Source organism: Lygodium microphyllum, chromosome 29 (assembly GCF_053477565.2).
Source record: "Lygodium microphyllum isolate KBCC chromosome 29, Lygodium_microphyllum_v1.1.10, whole genome shotgun sequence".
NCBI classification, from domain to species: Eukaryota; Viridiplantae; Streptophyta; class Polypodiopsida; order Schizaeales; family Lygodiaceae; genus Lygodium; species Lygodium microphyllum.
Window position 1 is genome coordinate 60150695 of NC_141163.1, and position 14400 is coordinate 60165094.

General features: G+C 41.1%; 1 protein-coding gene across 1 annotated transcript; it reads right to left on the reverse strand.

Annotated features, from left to right (window-relative positions):
* Window positions 1-3081: 3081 nt before the first annotated feature.
* On the reverse strand, window positions 3082-13681 carry LOC148010688 (RPM1-interacting protein 4-like). The gene is made up of 4 exons (XM_087671436.1): window positions 12969-13681; window positions 11694-12209; window positions 3573-3797; window positions 3082-3480 (listed from the first exon to the last, which is right to left on the reverse strand). The coding sequence occupies exons 1-4, from the start codon at window positions 12972-12974 to the stop codon at window positions 3442-3444; spliced, it is 786 nt and encodes a 261-aa protein (XP_087527562.1). The 5' UTR covers window positions 12975-13681; the 3' UTR covers window positions 3082-3441.
* Between the last annotated feature and the right edge of the window lie 719 nt (window positions 13682-14400).

Here is a 14400-nt window from a genome sequence, read left to right on the forward strand (position 1 = left end):
GGCCCCTCTATTCTTTGCAATTATCACAGTTCAATTATTGAGAATGTTAGATTATAGGATCCAATAGGGCACTTTGCGGGGCCTCCGACTCCCAAGTGGATCAAGTTTTTGCAAACGACAAATGTTGTGGAGGCCACTCATCAAAATATCGGTGTGTTGCTTGAGGCCTATGACCCAATTGCTGCCTTCATGGCATGGAGAACGCCTTTCCTAAATCCTACTGGGAAAGGCTAGAGGAGAAAGATAGGGATTTCATCTGGTGCTATGCCAACAACTCGAATTGGCATGTTATAGCATGGGGTTTAGTCTGTGATGCAAGAGCCCAAGGAGGGCTATGAGTTGACACTAGGAGAGCCAAAGCAGCCAAAGACTGTTACTTGAACTGTTGGGTAGAATCCCTTCCAACCTACCTTGGATGGGAATAATTTTATACATCGGATGAACGAACCAAGCTGACCAAAGGCTCATGGAAAGAAATAGGATTGGAGGATGTGTCGCCAGCCGACACAGATTTCAGGATAACCCAATCCGACACAGCAAATGCATTAATCCGGGGTTGGAAAATGATGGTTAGAGAGCTGAAGTGGTGGGAGAAGGAAGACAGGTGAGGAAGCCCATCCTTGAGGCAACACTTCTGGCTTTGTCCGTTTGCCTGCGAGGATAATACTGCCCCGTTCAGGAAAGAATGGACAGAAAAGGCCTCGGTACATGGTGGGACCTGTGGGACCTTCACGCAGGTAAATTCTTGGAGATCAAAGAGGTATCGAGAACATTTATGCTCAAAAATGAAGAGACTACATGGTTGCAGGCTGGCTTCACGAAGAAGAAACAGGTCTAGCCAATTGCCAAGATCTATAGGGTGTTCAACCCAATTAGGCTACTTCATACAAGTAGAAACAAGAAGGCTTTGCTAGCTAAGGGGAAACGTGACTTTGACACAAGGATGATAAATTTTCTCGAAGTCCATACGGAGTGAGAGACCCACTCCCCTCGAGAACATTGGAAGGCATCTAGAGCCCGGATTAGAAAGGTTTGGTCAAGTACTCCCTTCACTCAACCTTTTGTGGTGGAAGATTTTCTCCAAGAAACTTAACACCAAGGATAAGCTAGGGAAGTTCAAAAGCATCCAACCGTGGTGTAAAATGTGGATCAAGGCAAAAGAGACCATATCCCCATGTATCATGCCAGTGGACATAGGCTATTTGGAAACGAGTGAAAGTTTGGATGGTAGGTGCAAGCTTGAATGCCAATATTAGGATCAAGACGGCCTTGTTTAGGGACAAGGGGAAAATGGTTGAGGAAACCCTAAGATTATGGATTTTATTAGAGCCACTACACCTAGGGCAATATGGACCAATAGGAATATATTTACAGTCGAGAAAGGAGTTCACGACCTAATGTTTGGGAGCATTGTAAGAGAGGGACTAGTTAAAAGTAATTGATCCATGTGTTCCACTTTGGATATGTTTTGTTGCATCCATCTTGTCCAACTCTTGCTTTGCAGTGCTTTCGTTTCATTTTATAGGTTGGCTTCCTCTTTGGCACAAATCTTTGTTTAATAGGAGCTTGGTATGTACCTATAGTATAGTGAGCATGAACCAAAACTTGGCATCTCCACACAAATACATCCTAGTAGCCTTGAAATCTTTACCTAATAGTGTGATAATGAACTCAAGGACACCAAGCTATGGATTATAGAGGAGATTACACCAAATGAGCTCCAAGAGAAGGCAAAAGAGATCACCAAGGTAAATGTGCCTTGGAAAGAAGGAAAGTGGGCATTATATTATGCGGAAAACGCTCTTCAGGGATTTTAAGCACCCGTCAAAAGAGGGTCTCTTTTGCTAGGGTTTGATTATTTTAACAATGTAGTTTTTAGGTTGGTTTTATGTTTTTAGCACCCCAAAATAGATTGTATTTGAATATTCGATGACATATGGTGCAATTCCTGCATGCCCATGAGGTGCCTTAAAGAATATTGATAAAGCTTTCTTTCTTACCCATTAATGTGCAAATTGAAATACATAAAGAAATTGAATATACAATAAATTCGAACGTAAATGCAGAGCTATAGTGCTTTCTTCACAAAGAAGCTACAAATAAAAATGTGGCTTCTAAGTCTACCTCTAAAGTTTCTTATGAAAATTAAATTGCCCTCTCATTCAAATCCTGAAAGTCTCCCTTACATCCTCCATGACAAGAATACGAGCACTTGTGCTTTAAAGAGCTTATGCAAGCTTGGGAGTGCTCAAAATTGCTAACCTCTACCCCCATGGTTCAATTTGCCTATGGTCACCAAAATTGTAGAACACCATCATGCACCATGTACCACACTGTGCACTACAAGTGCAAGAATGAGAAGTGATGGAACACAACTAGGTGACAGTTCAATCCAATCCAAGCAATTTTGTTGGAGGACCACCAATGTATTAAGTCAACAAAGGGCCAGCACTCAAACCCCTTTGCTCCAATTCCACTTGATGCAACAATAGTAAGCCACTACAACCATCTATAGACGACTAATAGGCTCACTCCAGACTACTATGCAAACTCTGCAACATTAAGTGAGCATGCTAAACAAAGTAGACCTCAATAGAGCACGCAAACTGACCTCAATAGAAAGCGCAAAGATTATACCATTCAACAAATAATAGAGTAATCCTTCATGAATTTATGATTCCCACCGCAATTTATGCAGTTTCACAATAAATTGGATCTTCTAAAAAGCACTAGATATTTAGACCTCATACCACATAAAGAGGTTTACATGTATATACATGTGCACATGCAATGTCATGCTTAGCAGAGTGCCTGTAAGCATGACATTAGATATGCACATGTAATGTCATGCTTAGCAGAGTGCCTATAAGCATCATAGATGTAGTCTGCTCATTCAAAACAACTGCCAAAACGACCACCGCTCAACAGAATCCCTTTACAGCTGGCTTCACATTAGCATAGAAGTTAACTACTGGGCAATGCCACTGGACTCTTGAATCAAAATAATTCAAAAACAGTCTCACTACAGGTTTTAATACCATCTGCTACTGAAAAGAATAGAAATGAAAGATGACAATCACATCACCTGCCTATCCAAAATAATTTTAAAAAGTTATAACCTCTATACACCAATTTTCGTTGCTGAAAACATTAGAGGCAGCCGCACTAGCCTCTCTTTCTCACCAGTGTTCCAGATGTTCTAACAAGGGCCAGAAAGGGACCTTCGTTTTTCCAACTCCAAACTTCACATTTAGATTACATATGAGTTCCTATAGACTGTTCATAACTAGACCACATATTCAGTGGATAGCACATTGCACATACAATGGAATACCTAAGACTCAAAAAACCCTCATCTCGTGTAGGGATGAGACCAACCCAAACAGATCAACACATGAGCTACATCTGTATTGCTTTTTCCAAAGCAGAGCTGCTCAAGCTTTACTTTACAGCTGGTTCATAGAAGCAGCATGCCCATGCCTGGTAACACAAATGAAGAAGGAAAAATCAACACACCAAAGCAATCAGAAATTGGTGAAACACTAGATCTGCTATGCACCAAGTGAAATTACCGAAGCCTTCTTTTGAGCTGCAAATTTATGGTTTGCATAATGTGGTTGTCTTAATCCCTCATCAGTCCTTGCAGGAGATTCTGCTTGCAAAGCTGGTATGCGAACAGGTCCTCCACTTTTCTTCTCCTTGCGTGCTTCATTGAAGATGAAAGTAAACCCTTCTCCTGATGCCGGGTTCTTTTCATCCCAGGCACCAAATTTAGGAAGTGCCGGACTCCTATCTGGCTGTTAAACACAGTTGGAAACAAAAATCATTCAGCAACTCGAGTAGTTTATGCTGCAAGCACATGTCATAACAAAACATCCTGGATTCATTACTCACATGAAGGTACCCTAAACATATAATGAAGTAGTGATATAAAGCACATAGTTAGAATGATATTGTATGGGGCAAATGGCATTTGTGATGAACATCATTGTGTCTGGTTTCAGTTGGAAGTCAATAAGTATTAATGCACTAATGGGATAGGCTATTTCAGACAGACAAATGTGTGTGCATGCTTGCAATCATCGTTTCATGCTCCCCTAAACAAAGGGCTTGCATTGTAGTTTGTTGTTCAAACAGCTGGGTTCATATTTGATTCTCCAGTTGATATGCCTACATATCTAGAAAGACTAATGACACCTGCTATTTAGCATATGCTTGAATAGCCCAATGCATCTTCAAATAGATCAACTCCTCCAACCTATCGCTGAGCTTCTGTACCCAGATTTGCCTTTAAGATAGCATTAGGATCTTGGAGCCAAGATCCAACATTATCCAGTTCTGTGGCCAACTTACCTGGGCAACACATCACTAAGTCAGTGGGGACATCAAGTGCTTGTCCACTAGGCTCTTTATTTTTAGTGGCCATTGTGTGGTCCACCCTGTTCATGTTACTTCGGACGAGCCAGTTTATCTTACAATTTCTACAGATGCACGTTATAGTCACCTATGCCATTCGCAGCGAGCCAGCTATTCCAGTCTCTCCCAGTGCCTCACTTCCAATGCTTGCACCCCTCGTGCAGTGTATCAATCCATGCACATGTCAACTTTTTTTTTCCATCTCTTTTCCCAGCATTCATTTCCTGCCTCCAACTGCACTGCAGGCTGCAAATGACATTGTCATCCCAAAACTAGTGATAAAGTGTTTTGCATTGATTTTTATGCTTTCCCTGCTGAATTTCAGCCCAGTCCACCAAAAACTGCTGTGTTTTACCCATGCAAGCTGTCTTCAAGCCATTCCTGCTGAAACTTGTGATAAAATGTTGTGCATTGAAATTTTATGCTTTCCCTGCTGCATTTCAGCCCAGTCAGCCAGAAACTGGCATGCGTTATCCATGCAAGCTGTCTCCAAGCCATTCCTGCAAGGCAAGCTACTGGAGGTTCCCATGTTGCTGTTTTGATTAACAACCCACTATGCTTTGCTGCGGTTTTGCATCCACAGATAAAATCCCAGAGTGTGTTTTCATTAGGAAAGAATTGAATAGCCAGATCCTGCTGAATTTCAGCTCTCAGAAGCTACCAGTACTTGTGATTTCTGCTCCAGAGGGGTGACCAAGCATGTATCATTTGCCCCAGGCAAGCTGCGTTTTGTTGCAATTCAGCCCATAAAGGCTGCCCAACTCTGTGTTTGGCTCCACATCTTTGTGCTGGGGGAGGGCTCTCAACAACAACTGCATATTATTCCTGCTTTCTGTAAATAATTGTGGAGCATCTACAAGGTATTGGTGCAAGTTTGAACAAGTTGGTGTGTCTACCAAGACTTTTGGGAAATATTTTTGTGTATTACAGGATACCAATAAAGATAAAATTCCTGCAATATCTACTGAGCTTGAGAATGTAAAGCCATGTGTCCCCATCACCCCAATATCTTGCTGTTTCAAAGTTTCTGAGCCAATTCATTGATCCTACCTCTGTGCCCCAAGACCAGGCTCTATTCAGTGCATGTCCAATGCCCATGTCCTTGCCTATCAATGCAATGGTCATCATGCCCACAACTGCAAGTACCAGAGTACAGTATTTTTCATATAAGCCTTAATGGCAGTTAAATAAAAATGTTAAAAATTCAAACCCTAATTTTTGCTGCAGATTAGGGTTTACAATAGAAAAATCTGAAATTTCTCATCCTCTAGATGTTGTAATCTTTCGACCAAGACTGAAAAAAGGCTAGGAGATGAGAGAGAATGCTGAGGACAGAGAAAATTCAGAATTTATTCACAAACAACTGAAGAAAATCTATCATTTACTGATGCTGCACTATCTCAACAACTTGTAGATGCAAAGAACTAAAGAAATTCGGTCATTTACTGTTGCTGCCCTATCTCAACAGCCTGTAGATGCTGCCACCTACTGTCGATTGGTCTTATCCTACCCCTAGCTGCCTCAAAAGATCCTCCAATGGCTGCAAATTAGACCAGTAGCATCTCCTCCCTCTCTCTTGCTACAGGCTAAATACACTAAAATGCCTCTCTCCAACCTCTAAAGACGTTTTTCAATCTTGCATAGGCATTTTTGACAAGTGATAACCTTTCCAAATGGTTTTTCAGTCTTGCAAGCCGAATACACTAAAATGCCTCTCTCCAGCCTCTACAGACGTTTTTCAGTCTTGCATGGGCATTTTTGACAAGTGCAGCCTTTCCAAATGGTTTTTCTAGCATTATCCATAATTCTATATTAATTTTCAGTCTTTAAATATTGAAAATCAATCTATTAATTATTTCAATGCCCTGAAAAATAATCTAGCTAGCCAATAATTAAATTGGTTAGGCAACTTCCATTCCCAAGTGTCTCTACCCCATCTTTGACCATCAAATTGGCGTTAGGTACCATTAAACACCACTTCTTTAGTGTCACCAATTGACACTTATTGCCAAATGAATGACCTAAGCCAACAACTAGCACTAGATACCACTAAGTACCTGTGTAGCATAACTTATAGCAACTCTTATGTTTGACATCCCGTGATTTCCTCGGGTCCCGAGCTCGTAGATTGACTTTAACCCCAATTACACCTCACGTGCAACATTTACTTAACTATGTGGTTAAAAATTAATCCAAATGTTAAGTGAGGTTTCAAAAATACATGTCCTCAAGATAATTGCTACCAAGGTAGAAATTTTCTTCGACTTGAAGATGGAGGTAGCTAATGGGATTCACCTATCAATCGGCTGCCTCTACTCGCAACCAAAGTAATGTCAAAGTTCTTGACTACCTTTAGACGTCCTCTAGAGAATGAAAAGGGCTGCAGAGTACCTCGTTTTGGCAGTGTTGTGGCAATCCAAAAAGATATCACATAATAGAGTAACACATGCATGTCATCCAAAGTGTTTGTTTTGTAAAAAAAAAAAACTTTAAACTCTTAGGAATATACCTTCAAGGTCTTCTTTCCCATGTCAAGTGCAAACAACTCGCAAAAATTTTTAATCTAATCATCCGTCACAAACCGCTTCCAAAAACGCACTGAAAGTCTACCCATGTCTCCAGCTTGGGGCTTAGTCCCCCCCCCCAACCAAGCATATGCTTTCCCCTGTAAAAAATCTCTATCCAATACACTGATCATCATCGAACTAATGCAAATCATGTCCACTTAGCCAGTCATGAGTCAATGTTGGTCTCATTGCATTCCTTCATCTCCCCTTTAAAGGGATCGGGCTGGAATTCAAGAGGCAACATCCTCATGGCTGTAAGCACAAATGAAAAGTGGAGTAGTGTGCAGTTCAACCAATTGTCATTGCATATCTTTAATTTGAATTTGCAAAACCCCCACAAGAAATGAGTCTACATCAAACTTCATGGAAGAAGATCCTTCGAGATGATGCCCGTACGTGTGTTTGGGTTCAAGAAAATCCAACTACGCATCCTCCATGTGTTGAGGTTCACTAGCAATAAGTATATCAAAAGGAGGTACACTGTGAGAAGCCATGACAATGGTATAAGAGAACAATGTGGAGAGTGAAGGTAACATGAGAGAGTGAAAGAGTGGGAGATGATTTTATAATGTTATAAACAAACTGAACATGTTCAAGAGAGAAGAGTATTAGGTCTTGTAACAATAGAACGATGTAAAAGGCTTCTACATTTAATGCTACTTTTTCTGGGGGAGGGATGAAAGCAAGGGACAGCTAGTGAAACTTGCTTAGGGGCCAGCTTAGGAATAAAGCCAAAGGTTCAAACAAAAACCTTGAAACAAAGAGAGAAAATATTATTCACAAGAGTGAGTCAACCTCGACTAACCCCTTATCCATGTGGCACCACATGCATCACAACAAAACATGACAAGTAAAACCACTTGGCTGCCTACCTTTCTCGCCACACAAGTGTCTTCATGCCATGCAGCCCATCAACTTGATTCAATCTACCTTGCCACGCACAACTTTACAACAACCACCCTACCTCAAGCGTGCACCCCCAAAGCCCTCTCTTTTTTTTTCGTGAGAATAATTGAATTAAATGGCAATATTTACATCAGAACATTAAGTTAGCTAAGGAAAAAAAACAAACATAAATCAAGCCAAAAGGCCTCTGAGACCATAACACACAAATATCACACAAAAAGGACAACCAGAGTGGAGCGAACAATATCAAGCCAAGGAGCAGCAATGTCAAGAAGAACCAAGCCAGCTGAAACCATAGAGGAGAACTGCCTCTCAATAAACCATGAACACGGACCACATGACCATGGATACCCGAGGTAGAATCAAAAATGAAGGCATTCTGAGTATACCAAATATGCCACACAGCTGTCCAACAAAGGAAACGGAAAAGGTAGGAATGATCTGATTGCAAGGCGGACATAGAAGGAATCCTTCTCATAATCCACAAACGAGCTGATATCTACTGTTGAGTCATTGAGGACCACACATGGGAAACAAAACTCCAAATCTGTTGAGCAAATAAGCAACCGCCATATGAAAACTTTGCCTTGATAAGAAATCTTAGACTTCCAAAGTTGAAGAAATCTTTCCTACCACTTCTTTTTGCTTTCTCGCATATGCCATATTTTATTGGCCTTTCCAGTGATGACCCATCTCTTGACCTCGACCATTTGATGATAGATCTGATTAGGTGACCTGGTCACGAAATCATTAAGTAGTACAAATATCCAATCCCGCCAAGGAGACCAGGGTTGTAAAGCAAGCAATGAAGAGGTGTCGGTCTGATTTGCAGCCATTGGAGGATCTTTTGAGGCAGCCAGGGGCAAGAGAAGACCAATTAACAATAGGTGACAGCATCTACAAGCTGTTGAGACACGGCAGCAGCAATAAATGACAAATTTTCTTCAGTTCTTCGCGAAGAAAGTCTGAATTTTCTCTCTCCTCAGCATTCTCTCTCATCTCCCAGCCTTTCTACAACCTTTCTCCGAAGATTATAACATTGAGATCACCAAAGGCTGAGAAATTTCAGATTTCTCTGCTATATACCCTAATCTGCGCAAAAATTAGGGTTTAGCAGCAACCTCGAGAAGCGTGCCAGAAATTGAAAACTCCAAGACTTGGATTCTACAAGGCTGAAGCTGTTTTTAGCCTATTCAAGTGAAGGGACCAACAAATAATTCCTTTATATGGTGAATTTTCATACCAATTTAGATGCTACAAGCATTTCACTATTGTAGACTATAATGTCTCCAACATTAAACATTAATTGTCACCCCCGCTACCGTTTCGTACATCTTTACTAGTTTGCAAATGGACTCAAAAAAACAAAAGGATATATTATCTCCGCACTTAGATCAATTGTGTCTTCATCTTCCCCACGTACGCACCCCAAAATCAAGAGGAAAGTACTCTTTTTCTTCCTATGCATGAACCCATTTTACAATCCATTTAACATTTTATGTTAAGGTGGGGATAAAAGTTTTATGTTAATGAGTTCAATTTTTTTTTACCTCTCTCCCTATCGTGACAAAGAGAAAGAGAGAGAGAGAGTAGATGGGAAACAACAAGTGGATAGGGAGGAAAAGCCTTGAAGGCATCGATCCCTTCTCCCCTCTCTAGACCATCTCCCCATGATTGCGAGGTGGTTCACTGGCATGGCCGCCATGAAAAAAACACATAGCGGAGAGAGAGAGAGAGAGAGAGAGAGCCAATCCATACCACGCCCATCACCCCCCCCCCAGGGTTGTGATTCATCGTTTTTCTCTCCCCATCACAATAAGAAGAAGGTGCCACGGCACGCTGCACATATATATAGAGAGAGAAAGAGAGAGAGAAAGAGAGAGAGAGAGAGAGAGAGTTGGGGCATTTTCCATCTCTATCAAAGCGGGTGAAGGCCAATTGATTTCCCGAATCAAGGGACAAATCAGATTAAAGACTTGCTAGTCATTTTGAACAGCAAGGGGAGTTGGAATACCGAAAAGGATTGGGAGAATCCCATTGTATATCAACTTCTTCTTCAATTAAGTTAAATAAATACCGAAAGAGGCACCAGTTTTGGGGCCAACACAGTGTCCAATGTCCAAGATTATATGGTAAAGTGTACTTTTCAGTTTTGTGAATTTGTTAATTGTTGTAAATAGTGCTTAATGAGGTTATCTACCACCCTATCTGAGGAGGCAGGCTAGTTACACATCACCTCAACACAAGTCTCGAATATGAGTACCGAACAAGAAACTTACCTTGTCGTATAGACCACCCACAGCATGTGCCTCCCACATACACCTCTCCTGTTAGCAATTTCCCTTACCACCCTAAACAAGTTCTCATCCATCACTAAAAGCATGCCCATAAATTGGAAGCCCAATGATCAAACCGAGTGCTGGAATTGAAGAAATTACAGCACATCTGAAGGGGATCTCACATCCATAGTTAGATTGGTCCACATGGAAGTGTTCTCGGTCAATTTATACCCAAATTGTACCAAAATCAAGAGGAAATTTGAGTCCATATGCTGCTGGTCATTCCTAACAGCCCAAAGAGTTCAAATTCGTAGAAAGCGCAGCCTACATCTCAGTGTACTACAGATTTGAAGCAATTCAAGTTAAAGAAATACTGCAAGAGGCACTAGTTTTGGGACCAACAGTCAACCAGATGTTCCCATGTCCACAATCTATACGGTAAAGTGTTCATTTCAGTTTTGTGAATTTAATGCTTGTTGTAATTGTTGTTAAATCAAGTTAATTACCAACCTATCCGAGAAGGACACCTGGTTTCAATTCCCCCATGAGGACACTACTCAAGTGGTACAACTGCATTGTGCATAGCATTCTATTTGAGCATGACACTTTGCATTATCCTTTGCATCACCCATGCATTGGCATTGTGTTAATATGAAATAAAGCGCCTTGGAATGGTGGAAAACTTGCAGTTCTTTTTGTCCGTTCTCAAGAGATCTAGATTTCTTTTTGTCCGTTTTCAAGAGATCTAGATTTCCTTCAGGCTTCAGCTTGTAACATCTCTAAGGAGGAAATTTTTAAGAACCATGGCCAGGAACAGCAGAGTAACAGCTCAAAAATCTTCCCCTCAAAATAAAAGCCAAACAAGTAAAGGATGGTGTAGCAGCAGTTAGGAATGGATACAGGTGGCCCTTGTAACTCCAACCAAGACATTAAGATCAGAACACACTGAATGCCATAAGAGAAGTCAAAAATGGAATCCAAATAAAACAAGCATAATTCAAAGGCCGATACAGATTTCATGCTTGCATTAGTCAAAAAATTTGTAACCAGAGAAAATTATAAAAGGAACTCATAACTCAGATATCATGTTGGCATATGTCAAAAAACTCATAACTGGATAGAAGTAATGTAACTTTGTCAAATTGCAGTACCAGATTTTGGATGTACTTTGCAACCCAAGTCCAAAACTTTTCAGCTTTATGTATAAACAGCATATCTAAAAGACACATAAAATCTACACCAGTGATTTCCTAGTCAGGCAGATGGAATTCACAAACCTAATTCAACATCTCATGTATCACATAAAGAAAATAAATCATCACCACCATTTTTCATGTACTACAAAATAGTTGTTATGTCATTTTGGTAACTTGTGAAATCACTGACCTTACTATGACACAAGCAATGGCTTGAACAGCTAAAGTCTATAGAACACCACGGGCTGACAATGAAAAGGACCACTCAACTGTAGAATACTTTTCCAATCAGCTTAAATGAAAGCAGAACACAAGTTTTATGAACTCACAGTTTCCTCCCCTCTTGATCCTGGGTGAAGACGTGATCTTCCCGGAGTAGCTGGTGCAAACATGGTCCCGCCTTCAGGAGGCACTTTCCTTTCCCAAACAGGAGAAGCAGGTGCTCCTGGTCTATTTCCAAGCCGGCCATGGTAGGCTGCAGAATGACCAGGAGACTGGTCCAAGCTCTGGTTATCACCAACTCTGGCCCCTGCTCCACCATTTGCACTAGCAAGCATACCTCTCCTTGAGCCATCTGCTGATACTGGCCTTGGATGGCCTCCAGAACCACCTGACTGGGGAACATTTCCAGAGGATTTACTAGAGGAGATGCTTGCATTGTCTTCTGTCCCAGAGGACACATTGCTGCTTTTCAAGCCAAAAGCTTCAGGATTTTCAGAAGGGTCATTGGGATTAATGATTTTATTTCCACCTTTACCAGCTCTTGCATTTTCGAAAACTACAGTGAAGGGAACGTGATCATTTGTATCCCAGTTCCCAAACTTTGGCACATGAGTGGGACGTTGCTGCATTGAATGAACCAAAAATGTGGAGGCAGTCAATACCAATTCATAACAAATAGATTAGGCAAGCTTTGCAACAAATGAACACAACATTGTGGAACAGTATTAATGCATAAAGATGTCTCTGCATGCTTCGTGTGGGGGGGATGGTTTGGGGAGAGAGATTGATTGCAGACACTTAGTTGTAAGGAAGATTTCCTGTCACTTGAAGTCAAGGAACAAACTTTGGGCCGTCTTTGAGTTGCCCAAACCCTAAACCTCTGCAAATCTAACATGCTTCTAAAGTTTGAACAGCTACATGCCTCCCCCGCCTGTGATGATTTCTAATTGAATATCTAATCTGCCAGTACAACTATGTGTACAAGGTTCCAATCTTGAATCCTTACAATTATAACTGTGATTTGACCAAAAGATACTTCCCTATGTTATCCATCTAACCGATCCAAACAGAAAGGCAATATTGATTCACACACGCACCTTCTCTCTCTCTCTCTCTCTCTCTCTCTCTCTCTCTCTCTCTCTCTCTCTCTCTCTCTCTCTCTCTCTCTCTCTCTCTCTCTCTCTCTCATATTCATATTCATTCATTCCATTTATATATTTCATTTCGGTGAACCATTTCTTGATTTGTGTGTGTGATATAGAGAAGATTGGCGTGGCCCCTGCGTAAAGATGATTCCAATTTTATCAAATGTCTCCAAACACAACGAACACACACACATAGAGAGACGATCACAACAAGCAAGAATATTTATTTGTACATACAGTCATTGCCGTCTTAAGCGATCCGCTCTGCTCTGCAAAACTCTGGTGAGATTCTGTCGAAGCCAAAGTATCCTCTGGAGGATCAACCCTTGCCGTCAGAGAGCCCTGATGGATCGTCTAAAGGATGATGCCCGAATTGTGTTGCCGGCCGGCTAGAGCTAACTCCGATTCTTGGATACAGGATTGAGGATATTGCAAACGAAGGCGAGGGTTTATGAAAAATGAAACCGAACGGCAAAGCATGTGAGTCCGGCTATGGAAGAAGGACTCACGAAAAATGAAAGGAAAGGGAAAATGGTGTGAAAGAAAATTATAGCTATCGCTTGTTTGGGGGAAATCTGATAAGGAGCTATGGATGATGATGAGAAGGATTCTTCATCAAAGCGGGCACTCTTGTGTGCTGCTTCTGGCTTCGGTCTTGGTGCTTCTTCTGAAGCCCTTGCTTCGTGTGTCTTCCGTTCTTCTTCTTGGTCTTCTTCGTCTCGTCCTCCTCCTTCTTCTTCTTCGTTCAGAGTCTATCAACGTGTTCTTGGAAGAAGTCTGTCAGTGTGCTATTGGACGAATGCGCGTTCTTGTTTTTGAAGGAGCCGGCCGCAGCCCCTTCCTTCTTCGCCTCCCCGGTGATCCCATTCTAAATTGTTTTTTCTCTGTTTTGATCGATGGCGTTGCTTGGCCTTGGGCCAAGTCAAACAACCTTGCCATGCAGAGACACCCTCACCCACAAATCAAATCAAATAACAGTGCCTTATTCCTTTTGGACACGAAAAATGCTTTAGAAAATCATTGTGTTTTACTTCTTTATCTTTGTTGCTAAATTCTAAGAGCTCTGTTACGCCTTGTCCGCGTGGCGCACAGTGAGCATGACTCGTGAATTAACCCCACCCTAACCTATTGGCTGCATTGCAGGGCTCGGGAAAAGGTAGGTTCGCTTAAACCTAGAACTTGTTCACCTTGACAAAAATCCTTCTCAATTCTTTGGAAGAAGGAAATAAATCCTCTTCAATTTTCTCAAAATATAGTTACATTTGTTAAATTTATGTATAAGATACCGTCTCAATAGGGGATACTTCCTTCTCAGATGATGATGAAAAGGATTTACTTCCTCTTCCTCAAAAATTTTTTCCCGAACCCTGCTGCACTGAAACGGTGTGCAATTAGGTAGGTTTTGTTCACCCCTTGCTCATCCTCTTCATATTGGCAAAAAAAGCAAATGCTCACAAGGATTTAAGAGGTAGCAAACGATGATATCCTCTCCACATGCTAGAGAGTCATCCCAACACAATTTATATCTATAGTTCTATACTAGATTATTATTTTCTATACTAGTCTATATTAGATTGTTATTTGAAGATTTACTACACCTAAAACTTGATCCTACATGGCCTCCTTAGAATGATCCCAAATCTTATGAATTTTTTAATTGAATAAAATC